The following is a 13638-nucleotide window of genomic DNA, read 5'->3' as shown; positions in this document are numbered from 1 at the left end:
TTATATATATTTATATCTAAGTTTAAATCATAACACTTCATGTGGCAATATGGTCAGTTTCTTTTTTTGTATATATTTGATCCAGGTTCGAATCCCACACTTTACATCTATTTTTCTCAATTTTAGTTTAACGAGCCAATTTCGAATCGAACACGAGCCGATCACGAATATTTAAATCGAGCCGAACACGAACACACTGGTCACGAGCCTATTTCGAACACGAGCCGATTTCAAATACGAGCTATTTCGAACGAGCCGAACACGAGCCAAGCCTGAGCTCGCTCAAACTCGGCTCGTTTACAGCCCTAATTGCAAGTATTTAAAATTTAAATATATTTTGGATAAAATGAAGTAAATACACCGTATTTAGATTGTAGAAGGTTATACACGTGCCTTTAGTTGGATAAAAGAAAATTAAAGAAAGATTTACATGCATACCACTTAACTTTTATGTATTTACATATTTAACACCTAAGTTTACTTTTTTTAAAAAAACTTACCACTTTAACAAGCCTAACTCAAGCTAGCCACTGCTCGATTTGTTAGCTCATAAACCAGCTTATTTAAAAGACAGTTAATATAAAGTATGCTCCAAAAATATCACAATTAAAATTTTTTTCTTTAAATTATTTAAAATATTATAAAATTAATATTTTATATTTCATATAATATATATTTTTTATTATTTATCTCTTAATTATTTTTTACATTTATCATTATACAAAATTGATAATGTCTCTCTTTTTCATGTTAAACAAGTTGGCTCTGGTTAGCATGTACTCTTTAAAGTGGGCTTAAACCTCTTTAATTAATCAAACTCGAGCTCAACTCTCGATTTGACTCGTTGAAATCCCTAGCCTATGTTGACGCCAACAAAATAGAGTAATTTAATCTGACCTCAAATTTAAATAGGCATAAGCACATGGAGGCATGCATGCTAGCTAATTACATTTGCCGAATTTTCGGAATATTCTTCATGAATTTAATTAATCAGATCAAATTGAGCTTAATTAGTTGAGCTCAATTAATCAAAAGCCATAATTATGGCATGTATGTGCCCAAGCATTAATAGATCATATAAAATTGTGATTATGATGAGGCGGACACAATCGAACGGAGATCATAACCTTAATGAAACGTACACAATAAAAAAAAAAATTGTAAGTGCAAAATGATGTTTATAATTAGACAAATTTAAAACAATCAATCAACTAAATGAGCGCGTTAGAGTCAATTGAGACCTCGTTTCAAGGAGCTTCGCCGATTTGCAAAGTAAGTTTATACGAGGCTTTAGCAGATGGAGACCAGCCTTCACGTTTTAAAACAACAAAAAAGTGTAGTTTTTACGGATCAGCATCGGTAAATGCTCGAGCAACAATCTATCACAAAATGGTACCTCGCATTTTACCATCTTCGCGTCCAATGAAAGAGAGGGAAGACGCCTCTCCAAGCGAAGCCTAAGCTTAAACATGATAGCTCCTACTTGTTAAATTAAATGTATATGTTAGACTCAGTAATGCGTGGATGTATGTGTATGATTACAATGTAATCCTAAGTGGGAGATCCAAATTTGAATCATCAAGTAAATGTAGTATCACAATGATCAGTAATAATTTGAAGCTGACCAAGGTGTGGATGCAAAGGTCAAGCTCGAGTACAATTGATCATCTATATGTGGCGAAAATTTGTATTGACATTCAACTTGTTTTTCAAAAAAATTTTTTTTTTTGGGGCATCTTTATTGTACACTACAAAAATATTAGTGTGAATCTCAAAGGAATCGAGCAATCAAGAATAACGGCAAGCCATGGAAGTTATAGACTTAAGATTAGTGTGAATCTCAAAGGAATCGAGCAATCAAGAATGATGGAAGTTATAGACTTAAGAAGGGAAAACTTGCCAACAGGTGGTTGATCAACTACATATCATGATCGGCCGACATATGATTCCGACAAATGGAGGCTTACTACCGACAAATCCACCAATGAAGAGAACGTGATTGAGTAGATGTGTACTTTCACCAAATTACTTGCTCTCCGAGAAACACAAGATAGGTCGACTTAGTCGGTCAACCTGAAACCTCAAGCGGTCGACTAACGTCTAGTTGTATTTGCATTGTAATGTGACTTTTACTCAACAGGCATGTCAATTGAATCATTAGGATAGTTATAGTAACTATTCTTTTCATTTCATGTAATTGTTTTTTATGACTTCTATAAATAGGAGGTCATAATATCAATAAAAGGGACTTTTTGAACTCCTTCACTCTAAAGCTCTCTCTCTCTCTCTCTCTCTCTCTCTCTCTCTCTCTCTCTCCTCTCTTTCTTTTTCTTTTTTCTCGGTTCTAACTCTCGAGGTGTCTTCCAAAAAGATAATTCATAATTCAACATTCTCAATGGTGGTGAGGTGAGCGTGGACTACCACAGACAAGAAGCGGGTTCAAGAATAAAAGGAATAGATGATAGGTCAATTTGAGGTCCTTAAACAAGCATTCTTGTGAAAAAAATGATCAACCTTTGCTTCTCGAGGTTGGATCTTGGGGAACTAGCCCTCAAGGGGTCCCTCTCGTGCATTGTTGGCGCCCAACTAGCAAGCCAATAATCGGGTGACCAAAGCAGAAGCATGTTCTCAGCAACTTGCCAACACTAGCTCTACATCGATGGTGAGGCATCGGGCGGAGCGTGTCAAAGGACCTTGTCAGTCTATCCCTAACGAAGCTAAGGGTTCCTCATTTGGATCCATACAAGGAAAAAAGTGATCCGACCGACCAGCCGACCTCTTTTGAATTATTGGTCTTTATACTACAAATTAGCGACGCAATGAAGTGTGATCTTTTCCTCATGACACTTAAAAAGTCGGCTCTTCGTTGGTTCCTCAATCTTTCTGTTGGTATCATTCCAACCTTCACAGAGTTTTAAAGCTTTTTGTGTTGCACTTCACCAATATGTAAAGTTAAAGAAGAGATCTCAGGTTCTACTTCAAATAAAACAGGTGAGAACGAGAGTTTACGTTCTTACATCAACCTATTCCACATGTGACCTTCAGAAGGATGTTGGGGGTTAAGGATTTGCGGCCTTTGATTGTTCGAACAACACTGACACAAGGGGTTAGAGAAGGGTGATTCATGTGCAATTTGAATCTACTTGAACCAAAAACTTTCCCTGAATTGTGGAAGATAACCCACAACCACATCCATGTCGAGGAGGACAATAATCCTAATTTCAAAGCTGAATTGACCGAGCATCAGTCAAAGAAAAGGAAGACAAATGATGAAGAACAAAAGTTGAGGAATAACTAGAATATCTCAAGTCATCAACATTAAAGCAATAACCAAAGATTGAAGGAGAACTGAAGCAACAATAAAGGAAGTCAGGATACCCTAATCATCAACCGTTTTAGTATTACTAACAATCACACATATATCGAGCTATGTAGGGTTTAGCCCCACTGAACATTTCCATGGTTGAGTTGGTTGCAACCATACAAAACAATAAGTACTTCAGGAAAGCCCCGCTGATGAAGGTCATACCTGAGCTTCGAAACCCAAACAAATACTACGACCACTACTGTCACAGGCATGACACATAGGAGTGTCACCATCTCCAATGCTTGGTGGAGGAGCTAATCAAGACCTGGAGACTCAAGGAGTTCTTTGTTGTCAGGGACAAATGAGGTGGCTAGAAAAAGAGCCCGTCAAGGAGCTGTCCGACAGACCAATCATGGCAAATGAAGTTCATATTGTTGGAATCATCTCGACTATCTTTGGGGAAGGTGGAAAATCATCCCATCGATCCATCTAGAAAAGTCCATTGATGAACAGCTCAATCTAAAAGTGGCTAATAGTGAATACAAAGAAATTATTCTCAATAATGAGTACGACTCCGATGATGTGTTTGAAGAATAGATCATGAAAACATCCTCCAGTCACTCTGCAGATGATGCTGAGCAAGATGAGTAGGCTACTTTAAATATTAAAACTTTAGTTTCCTAAGTTTGTATATTGTACTTTTCATTGAATTTCATATTTTAGTTTATAGCATACTTTTTTGGTTTTTGATTTTAGTACCTGTACCTTGTAAGTTACAGTTTTGTTTACCTGTCTGCTACATACTTATGTGTTTTATGTTTATTACGTACTGTTTTGTTTTTAGTTTATTGCATAGTATGTTTTTATGTGCACTAATTAATAAAATTTATTCTATTTGTTGTAGATGTTGACTGGAGGCAGGGATGACCTCCCTCCTCACTTGAGGGAGGGGGAGGGGTGGGGTGGGGGCGTGGAGCACAGCGTTATCTAACATAGAAGCAAGTCAACTTTGACAGCCACCCCCACCCCACCCTGACCTCAACCACCAACCTCGCCATCACCTCGAACCACACCCTCGCCCCGCCCTCGCCTCCGTCTCCATAGAGGCTAAGCTGAAGGCAAAGTTAGATTTCTTCTGGAAGTGGATGAGGGAGTGTGGCAAAGCAGCGATAACATTGGAGGAGGAGAAAACATTGAAGAACGATGAAGACGAGAATGAGGAGAAAGAGGAGGACGAGTATGAGGGTTATTTATCTTTTTTTATGATTATGTTTTACGTTTGTACATATATATTTTTTTGTGTAAACAGTGGTGTATATATTTTATATTAAATGCATTTTATTTATTTCGTTATTTGATTGGATAACTTACTATTTGACTGCTATTTAAGTTCATTAAATGCTTGGAATGATATTTTAAATGTTGTGATAACATATGTGGTAATGTAAATACAAAATAAAGAATTAATTTTTTTTTTTTGATGCTACAGTTTTCCAACGACTTACTATTAGTTTTGTAACAACTTTTAACATTTTTTTTTTTTTTTTGATGCTACAGTTTTCCAATGACTTACTATTAGTTTTGTAACAACTTTTAACATATTGGTAGATAAAAGTGACGGTTAGCCAAAGAACTTATTCACTGATGCATAGCCGACATTGAATCGACGATTTAAGTGCGTCACACAAAAACGAAGGACGCGACACTTATCCAACAGGTCATTCGTCGGTTAAAATAACCGACATATCAGCGACACATATCGATAGTTTGCCTGCGTAAAAAAATCGACAAACACGACATTTTTCCGACGCGCGAGCTGTCGTTATTTTCGATGGAATAACCATTGATTCTATAAACTGACGAAAACTGACGATTTGAATTTTCTCAAAAAATCCTATGACATTAAATTTTCAGTTATATGCTTACAATTTCATGCCGTCGGAATATCCTTCATTTTGGAAACTACCAACAAATATTTTACCTACGAGCTTAAAATAGTTGATAAAGTGTCAGAAATAATAAAATTGACGACGTTTTTCATTAGAACCGATAGAATTTGGTCGTCGGAGGATATCATTATTCAAAAATGAGCCCTAAAGCTAACCTGTTTTAAAAATTTGTCATATAAGGTTGATAAATAGAGTGCATTTAAAGTTGTTAAAGAACATAAATATATTTTATGGTAGGGCAAAATGCAATCATAGTATAAATATTATATCTCACTATATATCTTAAGGCCAAGCAGTGATATCAAAACAAGAAATGATAAAATAGATTATATTGTTGATATGGCACAAGACAATCACAATAATTATAAAACTAAATGAATAAATAAAAAATGACATGAATATTATTTTATTTTTGTCGGCTATCTTCAAATATGAGACCTTTTAGTATGTGATAAAATGTCTAACCACCGGCCTATCATCTCATCTTCATACGCACATCACTTTTAAGAATCAAATGAATATAAAAAAAAATTACGTACATACCATTCTATTCTTATATAAAATTTCATATTTACATATATATCATGCCACAATCATTTCATATTTAAATACATAAATAGGAGTATCATTAGCATTCTAAAAGTAATATTACACTTTTATATACATAATTTTCACACCAAAGTGTTGTAAATATATATTAGAATTGTGTGGTATTTATGTAAATTTCGCGTAAATATAACTCCTACACACGGCTCTGCTTTTTCTTCACCGTGATATCTTCTTCCTCAAAAATTTGGAGGGTCGCAGCACTCTATATAACTAGTCGCCGGCTAACGAAAGGGAGGGAATATAAGAGACTACAATCGAGACGTGCCTAGCTCTTCTCCTTTTCGCAAACTTGACTACCGCTCATCTTCATCTTCTTCCTGGCCGCTGCAATGATGGACTTCGATCCTAGGGTTTACGAGAACGTCGTAGGTCTTCTCATCTCATCTTCATATTAATATTTCGAGTTTGCGAACGATGTAAAACCTGGCACGTTTTTTCTTACTAAATTCGATGTCTCTGTAGAAAGATGAGACTTATATTACAGTATCAGGCTTTCATTTTCGGTTGAATGGTGTGGAACTTGACTAAAGCTTAGGTCTCTGGGAAATCTAATTTCTTCGTTGATATGGTACAAATTCCATACGTGGTTGCAATTTTGGGCGCTCCATTGATATAGTTCAGTAGGAGAAGCAGATAAATACAAATATGTTTACAAACTTCAGAAACAAATCCCAATAATCCTGTGAAACATAGTCGTAATGCAAATGATTACCAAAGAATTTAACAAAATGGTTACGAGAAACCTTACAAGGATCACCAATTTCACAAACTTCGTACTTCTGACAAATCTCCCTTATTTTTGATAAGGTGAGATACTGGCACTTCTGGTAGGATTTTAATTCTAATGGAATTGAAGTGCGGGAAGGCAGTTTTCCAATGATAGGCCTGTTATTGGTCATCTGTTCGTAAAAACTAGTTGAAGTTGTTATGCCTTGATGCTTAGGGGTGTAAAAGAGCAGAGCCTGAGAGAACTTAGTGCTTATTCTTATTCAGATCGTTTGAAACTATTTTCTTGTTTGAAATTGCTCGTGAATAGTGTGTTCATGCTCGGCTAGATGCAAATTCCTTTGTTAGCTTTAGTTTGTGTCCCGCTAGAAATTAGCTCGAATGATTTAAAAATAATAAATGTTAATATTTTTTAAAATACAATAAAAAAATTAACATAAATATTATTTATTTAATTATTTAATTAATTCGAGCTAAAAGAAGCTGAACACAATGGAACAAAAGTTTTTGGCTAAAATCTATATGTAATTTCTATTGTGATTTGTTGGGCACGTTAAGTGGAAGCCATGTGCTCATTTCTAGCACACTAGAGGAAACTTGTAGGCGAGACGCCTGACACGATTGGCAAGCCCCTTGCTTGCTTCTCTTAGCATGATATTGAGATTCAAATTAAAGCACGTGCATGTATTGTTTTAATGCATTGGAAAATTCTTGTGTACATGCAAATACTTAAAGAACCCCACCCCCAAACCAACCAATTATGTTTTTGATATGGTGAGTAGGCCTTCACTCATAAATACATTCTACAAAGAGAGTTGTAAGAAAGTTGCTGAAAAATTTCAGTGAAAGACTTGAAACAAATAAAAATAAAAACATTTTTTTTTACATGAATGTATCTCAAAATAAAAATAAATGGAATATAAATTGCGAAGACAAAATAAAATTACAAACTAGGCCTTCGAATTGCAATAATTGTTGTGTTACAAGGCTTGAACTAGACTCAATAAGACCTACATAATACTAAACAGCTTGCAGAATGGTATAAACAAGATCTTCCAATGAACACTTTAACTACATTGCAAGTCACATTGAATGAATTTAAAAGAGCCAAAAATAAGGTGAGTGGGACTTGCACTGAACTTTGAAGCTCGTCAATGAGCACAAGCAAGGCCTCATTGAACTTTCCAAATGCAACAAATTGTGGACTAAATACAAGCACATAAGTGCCATTTTGAATGTGTAATAAGGCCTTATTTGATCATTTTATTATCATATTGGGTTCTTATTTTATTATTTTATTTTTGTTCATTATAAAAAAGTTTTTTTGTGTTTGTATTTTTCATTCTTTGATCTACAAATCCTAATTTTTTATGTGATATATATTTATTGTGTCTTCCTAGTTGCATTAGAATTATAGAAGCTTAATTGGTATCCATCAGTTTGTCATGCTATGTAACATATTTGAGTTTTCTTTATTCTTCTTGAACTTACGTATCATTTGCATGTAGAGAAGACAAATTAATGTTCCTAAATGTCAGTTTTCTACTGTTTTGAACTATGATTGAGTTAATTGATAGAGTTGGATTATATTTTTCATGGCAAGGATATAACATTGTGTTGAAATTATCATGATTAAGTTGTCACATCTGTCGATTGGATTCCTACCATTATATCTATTATAGTGTTCATTGATAACTGTTAAATTACATGCACCTAGGTATGATCATCATGCTAGGGTGTACTACATTCTAAATGCTACAGGAGTGCAAGAAATAGGTTTATAAGTCTTTTGCCTGGTTATTAAGAGTTCGTCTTGTTGGAGGAATTTTGAGTCTTCTACATTCTTAATGTTATGGTTTTAGGGCCGTTTGGAATCAATTTTGTTTTTTATTTTCTATTTTTCTTCTTATTTCGTTTTGTTTATGTTTTGATTTGAAACAAAACATCTTTAATATGTTTGATTAAAATATGGTTGTTTTTGAAAATACTCAAAACACATAAAAAGTGTCTTGGCTGTTTTCAAAAACATTTTATTTATTTATTTTTATAAATAATATATATATATATATCTTAAAAACACATTAAGCAAATATGCCTTTAAAAACAATGAAAAAAACAAAAACAAAAACAAAGAACAAAATTGATCCCAAACTATCAATCAGGAATAAAAGAAATCAGACATAATAAAGAGTTTCCTTCTTTGCAATACTGCAAAGAAGGAAATATTATAATTGCACGGATTCTCTCCTTTTATCTGAATATTTAGATTATGAATATGTATTTATTAAGTTACTTAAATTAGATTATACTGAATATTATGTACCTAAAATAGATTGTACAAACAACTATTTATTGGAATGAAAGCAAAGGAATAGGCATTGAGCCTATTTGCTCAAAATATTGTCATGGTATCAGAGTCTGAATCCTTGAAATTTTAGTTTTTGTTATCTTTGGCCGGCATCTTCGACTGCTTCCTCACCGGAGAAGTCGTTCTTATCTTTGAGTTCTGCGGCGTCTTCGTCTGCTTTGTTTTTATATATATATATCTATCTTAAAAACACATGAAGCAAATATGTCTTTAAAAACAATGGAAAAAACAAAAACAAAAACAAAGAACAAAATTGATCCCAAACATGCTCTTAAGTTTTGAGTGTTTGACTTAGGAGAAACCAATGATTTTTGGTGTTTTTGAAATTTGCCCGATTTGGGCAATTTTCAATTGCATCATGCATTCATGTGATGTTTGTGTTGAAACCTCACAAATGCAATGTTGGGTCCGCGCGTAACTCCGATCTCTGCTTAAACCACCTAAATCCGACGTCCGCTTAAATTCGACTCTCAACATCATTCGGGCGAAATCTTCATGATTCAAATAAAACAAGTAAAATTTCTGCTCTCTTTTTTTTTATTTTTAATTTCATTCTTATTTGTTTCAACTAAACACATGAAAGTGTTTCCAATAATTCAAAATTCATTAAAATTTAAATATACTGCATTTAAAATAGAATTAAAATTCTTGCAATGAGACAGTTTCTTAGAAATTTATTCCTCTACAACTGCATAAAAGCGTAGACGGAAATTTTATAGTATTGCTGCATTGAAGTTTTAAATGTTTATGACATTTTCTGATATGAACATTACCATTTTTGGTTTAATATTTTGCAAGTTTTGATTATAATCATAAGGTCAATATTCTCACATTGTACTTTTGGTCATTTCATTTTCAACCTTTTTTTGTTTTTAACAGGCGATTAATGACAATGATGTTCGCAATATTGTGTTATCGTATCTTGTGCATAACTGCTTCAAGGAAACAGCTGAAGCACTTCTTACTGGCACTGGAATGCAACAGTCTGTTGATTATCTAAGCGACTTGGACAAGAGGAAAGGTAAATGTAAATTTCTGTGCAATTTAAAATAATAGTAATATTAATAATAATAAAATTTCTGTGCAAATTGATCTATTATATTCGGAGAAGAGGCATTTACATACATTCCACCAAAATTTTTTATATCACATAAAAAATACCACTATTTTGACTTATAAAGAGCGAAGCACACATTTTCATGCATAGCTAAGACAGTGTATATGTAAAAATTGAAGTTTAGGTATTAGTTGTGTAAATACATAGGAATTGAGTTGTATGTATGTAAATCTTCCTAATTTTAATTTTGTGTTGGGGACTGGAACTCTATTTCATTTGCCTGAAGTTTTACTTTGTATGCTAATTTACTTGGCCATTTTTTATAGTAGAACCTTCCATAGCTTATTTATATAAGAACATATCTGGTAGCTGCATGTGTGATTATGCTATGCATTAATGGTCATTTGTCTGGCCATGTGTGATTCGTAATTTGCCAAATAAAATTTTGATTGGCAATGCAGATAGCATGCTGTTCTTCATATGAAAGCAATTCTATTATTATATATAATTTCATTCTTAAATTAAATACTTAATTTAACACATTATTTTGGAATGCAAATAGTGTCAAAGATCTATATACATTGATGAGACTGGGAGGTTCAAAAAGCATATTAATCAATAGTCAAGTTTTGGCCTGTGCAGCTATTTTCCATTTTGCGCTGGAGGGGGATGCTCTTAGAGCAATAGAATTAACAGAACAACTGTCTCCCGCATTACTGGAGCAAAATGAAGATCTTCATTTTGACTTGTTGGGCCTTCATTTTGTTGAACTTGTCTGCTCGAAGAAATGGTGAGTGATCATTTTACTTTCTTCTTAGGAAGATCACATGCATGCCACTCAATTCCTATTTATTTACATATCTAACATCTAAACTTCAATTTTGACATACATACTACCTTACCTATGTATGAAAGGGGTATATTTTACTTTTAAGAAGTTAAAATAATAATATTTTTGATGTGATATGAAAGATTTGGGTGGTATAAATGTGAAAAGAAAACTTTGAGTTGGGTATGTAGATGCATGGGAATTGGGTGGTATGTATGTAAATGCCCCTTCTTATTATTATGGTTGAAAGTTGACTTAGCGGGCATCATCTATTTACCCTTAAATGACAGCACAGAAGCTTTGGAATTTGCCCAGGCTAAGCTAACTCCATTTGGGAAGATTCAAAAGAATGTTGAGAAACTGGAGGTATATTTCTATTCCATCCATCTCCAATGTTGAAATATGGTTCAAATTACAGGTCCATTTGGGATGGTTGCAGCTTTTTATTAAAGTTACTGTAGAAGTATTTTTCTAATAAGAAGATTACATACAGACCACTTAATTCTTATGTATTGACATATCCAACACATAAACTCCAATTTTTTTACATTTCTGCCACCTTACCTATGCTTAAAAAGGTGTATTTCATTTTTTAGAAGTTAAAATAATGGTATTTTTTATGTGATATGAAAGATTTGGGTGCTATAAAGATAAAAGAGAAAAGTGTGAGAATGGTCCCTTTACTTTTTGCAGGAGGACATTTTAGTCCAAGGCTATATAAAAGTGTCAATTTAGTTTCCACACTTTTAATATGGGCTAAAGTAGGCCTCTCTAGGGACTATCTCAACCCATATTAAAAGATTGTGGGGACTAATATGTCACTTTTATAAACTCAATGGCCCCATGCGAATTAGTCAAGGCGACTATTTTGGTACTTTAATCAAGTGCAAAAAGTATAATTTTGGTATTAGATATGTAGATACATTAGAATTGAGTTTTATGTATGTTGTGGAATTACACTCATTATTATTTACGTTATTCTATTTAGTACTTGCTATATTTTGTCATGGTATAAAAAGGGTAATTCCTTAATTATAGTTATTTATGTTTATTCCATAATTATAGGAATTACTTAATTGTAGGAAGATTTCTTTCCTCTTTTTATCTCTTGTACTCGCCTATTTATAGGCGAATTATCTATGTATTCAGTGAGAAAAAAAGTTTATTCAAAATTCACATGGTATCAGAGCCATAAAAAAGAAGCTTCTCCCGCTCGACTGGATCACGACCCTTCTCTCCCGCGATCGTCCTTGACCGAGCGCTGCCCTACCCCTAGTTTGCGTCTCCCCCGATCGTCCGCATCCGAGCGCCGCTCCTCGTCCAATCGACCGATCGCGGCTCTCTCCGATCGTCCGTGCTGGTTTCCGCGATTGTCCGCTTCCGCGTCCGCGTCCGCTTCCGCGATCGTCTCCCGCGCCGTTTTTCGTGTCTTCCGCAATCGTCTTCTGCGACCGAGCACAGCCAGGTCCACGTCTACCGCGATCGCGATCGTCTTCCGCGATCGTCTCTCGGATCGTTTTCCGCGATCGTCCCTCCGATCGTCTTCCGCGATCACCGACTTTTCTTCCGCGACCAAGCACAACCAGTTCCTGCCGAGCTTAATGACTAAGTTTGACGGTCAGTTTGCCAAGAGGCATGGGAGGGCGTCCCCCTTGTATTGGTTGGAAGGACATCCGCGGCTGGGTCTCCATTGCCCAACAATTCAGATAGTAATTCTGTCCTCATTCCCCCACCCCCAGCCACAAACTCACCGAACAAAATTACCTCCAATGGTCGCAGTCAGTCATGATGTTTGTATGCGGCAAATGCAAAGATGACTACCTCACTGGTGATGCTCCAGCTCCGATGACGACAAATCCGTCATACAAGACTTGGAAATCCGAGTAAAATATGGTTAATGACCTGACTTGTTAACTCGATGACACTTGATATTGGCGAAAATTTTCTTCTCTATGGCACGACTAAGGAAATCTGAGATGCTGCCCATGAGACCTATTATAGTGTGGACAATACAAGCGAACTATTTGTTGTTGAGACCATTCTTCATGACTTTCGTCAAGGTGATCTCTCCGTCACCCAATACTTCAATACTCTTACTCTTACTCGGTATTGACAACAACTAGATCTATTCGAGGTGTACCTTGGAAGTGTCCCGAAGACTTATTTCGCCAAATCATAGAACAGAAACACTCCTCTGAGTTTGACCAGACTCGCTCATGAATTTCGAATTCGAAACCTCTTCCAACAATCCGTGAAGCTTTCTCCGATATACGCCGCGAAGAGAGTCGCCAAAAGGTCATGTTAGGTGCTTCCTTGTCCACTACAGCCCTCGACAGGTCGACACTTGCTGCTCATATTCCATCCACAGACAACCGCCAACGCCAGGGCCGCCCCTGGTGTGACCATTATCGCCGTTCTGGCCATACTCAGGATACGTGTTGGCGGATTCATGGCAAACCCGCCAATGGGAAACTCAAACGGAATCATCGGGCAGCTGCTACCAGCACAAAAACCTCTCCAGGAACGAGCCCATTCAGCGAAGAACAGATTCATGCCCTCCAGAAGATGCTCGGTCAGTTGTCACCAGTCCAGCCTACTAGTGTGGCATCGGGTGCTACCGGCCTTGTTACCTATCAAGGTATTTCCCCATCTGCTTTCGTCTTGGATTCAACTTCTTCTCGCCCCTTGATTGTTGACTCAAGTGCCTCCGATCATATGACCGGAGATGTCTCCTTATTAATGGATTACAGGCCGTGTAATCCGACCCTCACTGGTCGGAATGCTGATTGCTCA

At 35.6% G+C, this 13638-nt stretch overlaps 1 protein-coding gene across 4 annotated transcripts in view; it reads left to right on the top strand.

Annotated features, from left to right (window-relative positions):
* Window positions 1–6001: 6001 nt before the first annotated feature.
* Window positions 6002–13638, top strand: part of LOC110029260 (glucose-induced degradation protein 8 homolog) — a 14429-nt gene continuing 6792 nt past the window's right edge. For 3 of the 4 annotated variants that reach the window (XM_020731472.1, XM_020731473.1, XM_020731474.1), the window contains exons 1-4: window positions 6002–6230; window positions 9839–9980; window positions 10659–10806; window positions 11136–11211. In XM_020731472.1, the coding sequence (XP_020587131.1) occupies window positions 6195–6230; window positions 9839–9980; window positions 10659–10806; window positions 11136–11211 (402 nt within the window). In that variant the 5' untranslated portion in view covers window positions 6002–6194. Of the gene's footprint in view, window positions 6235–9838; window positions 9981–10658; window positions 10807–11135; window positions 11212–13638 lie in introns of all 4 variants that reach the window. The other variant, XM_020731475.1, reaches the window with a different exon arrangement.

The sequence above is a fragment of the Phalaenopsis equestris genome, unplaced genomic scaffold (assembly GCF_001263595.1).
Source record: "Phalaenopsis equestris unplaced genomic scaffold, ASM126359v1 Scaffold000552, whole genome shotgun sequence".
Classification (NCBI taxonomy): Eukaryota; Viridiplantae; Streptophyta; class Magnoliopsida; order Asparagales; family Orchidaceae; genus Phalaenopsis; species Phalaenopsis equestris.
Note: the sequence above shows the minus strand (reverse complement) of the source record. Positions and strands in the feature narration are given on the sequence as shown.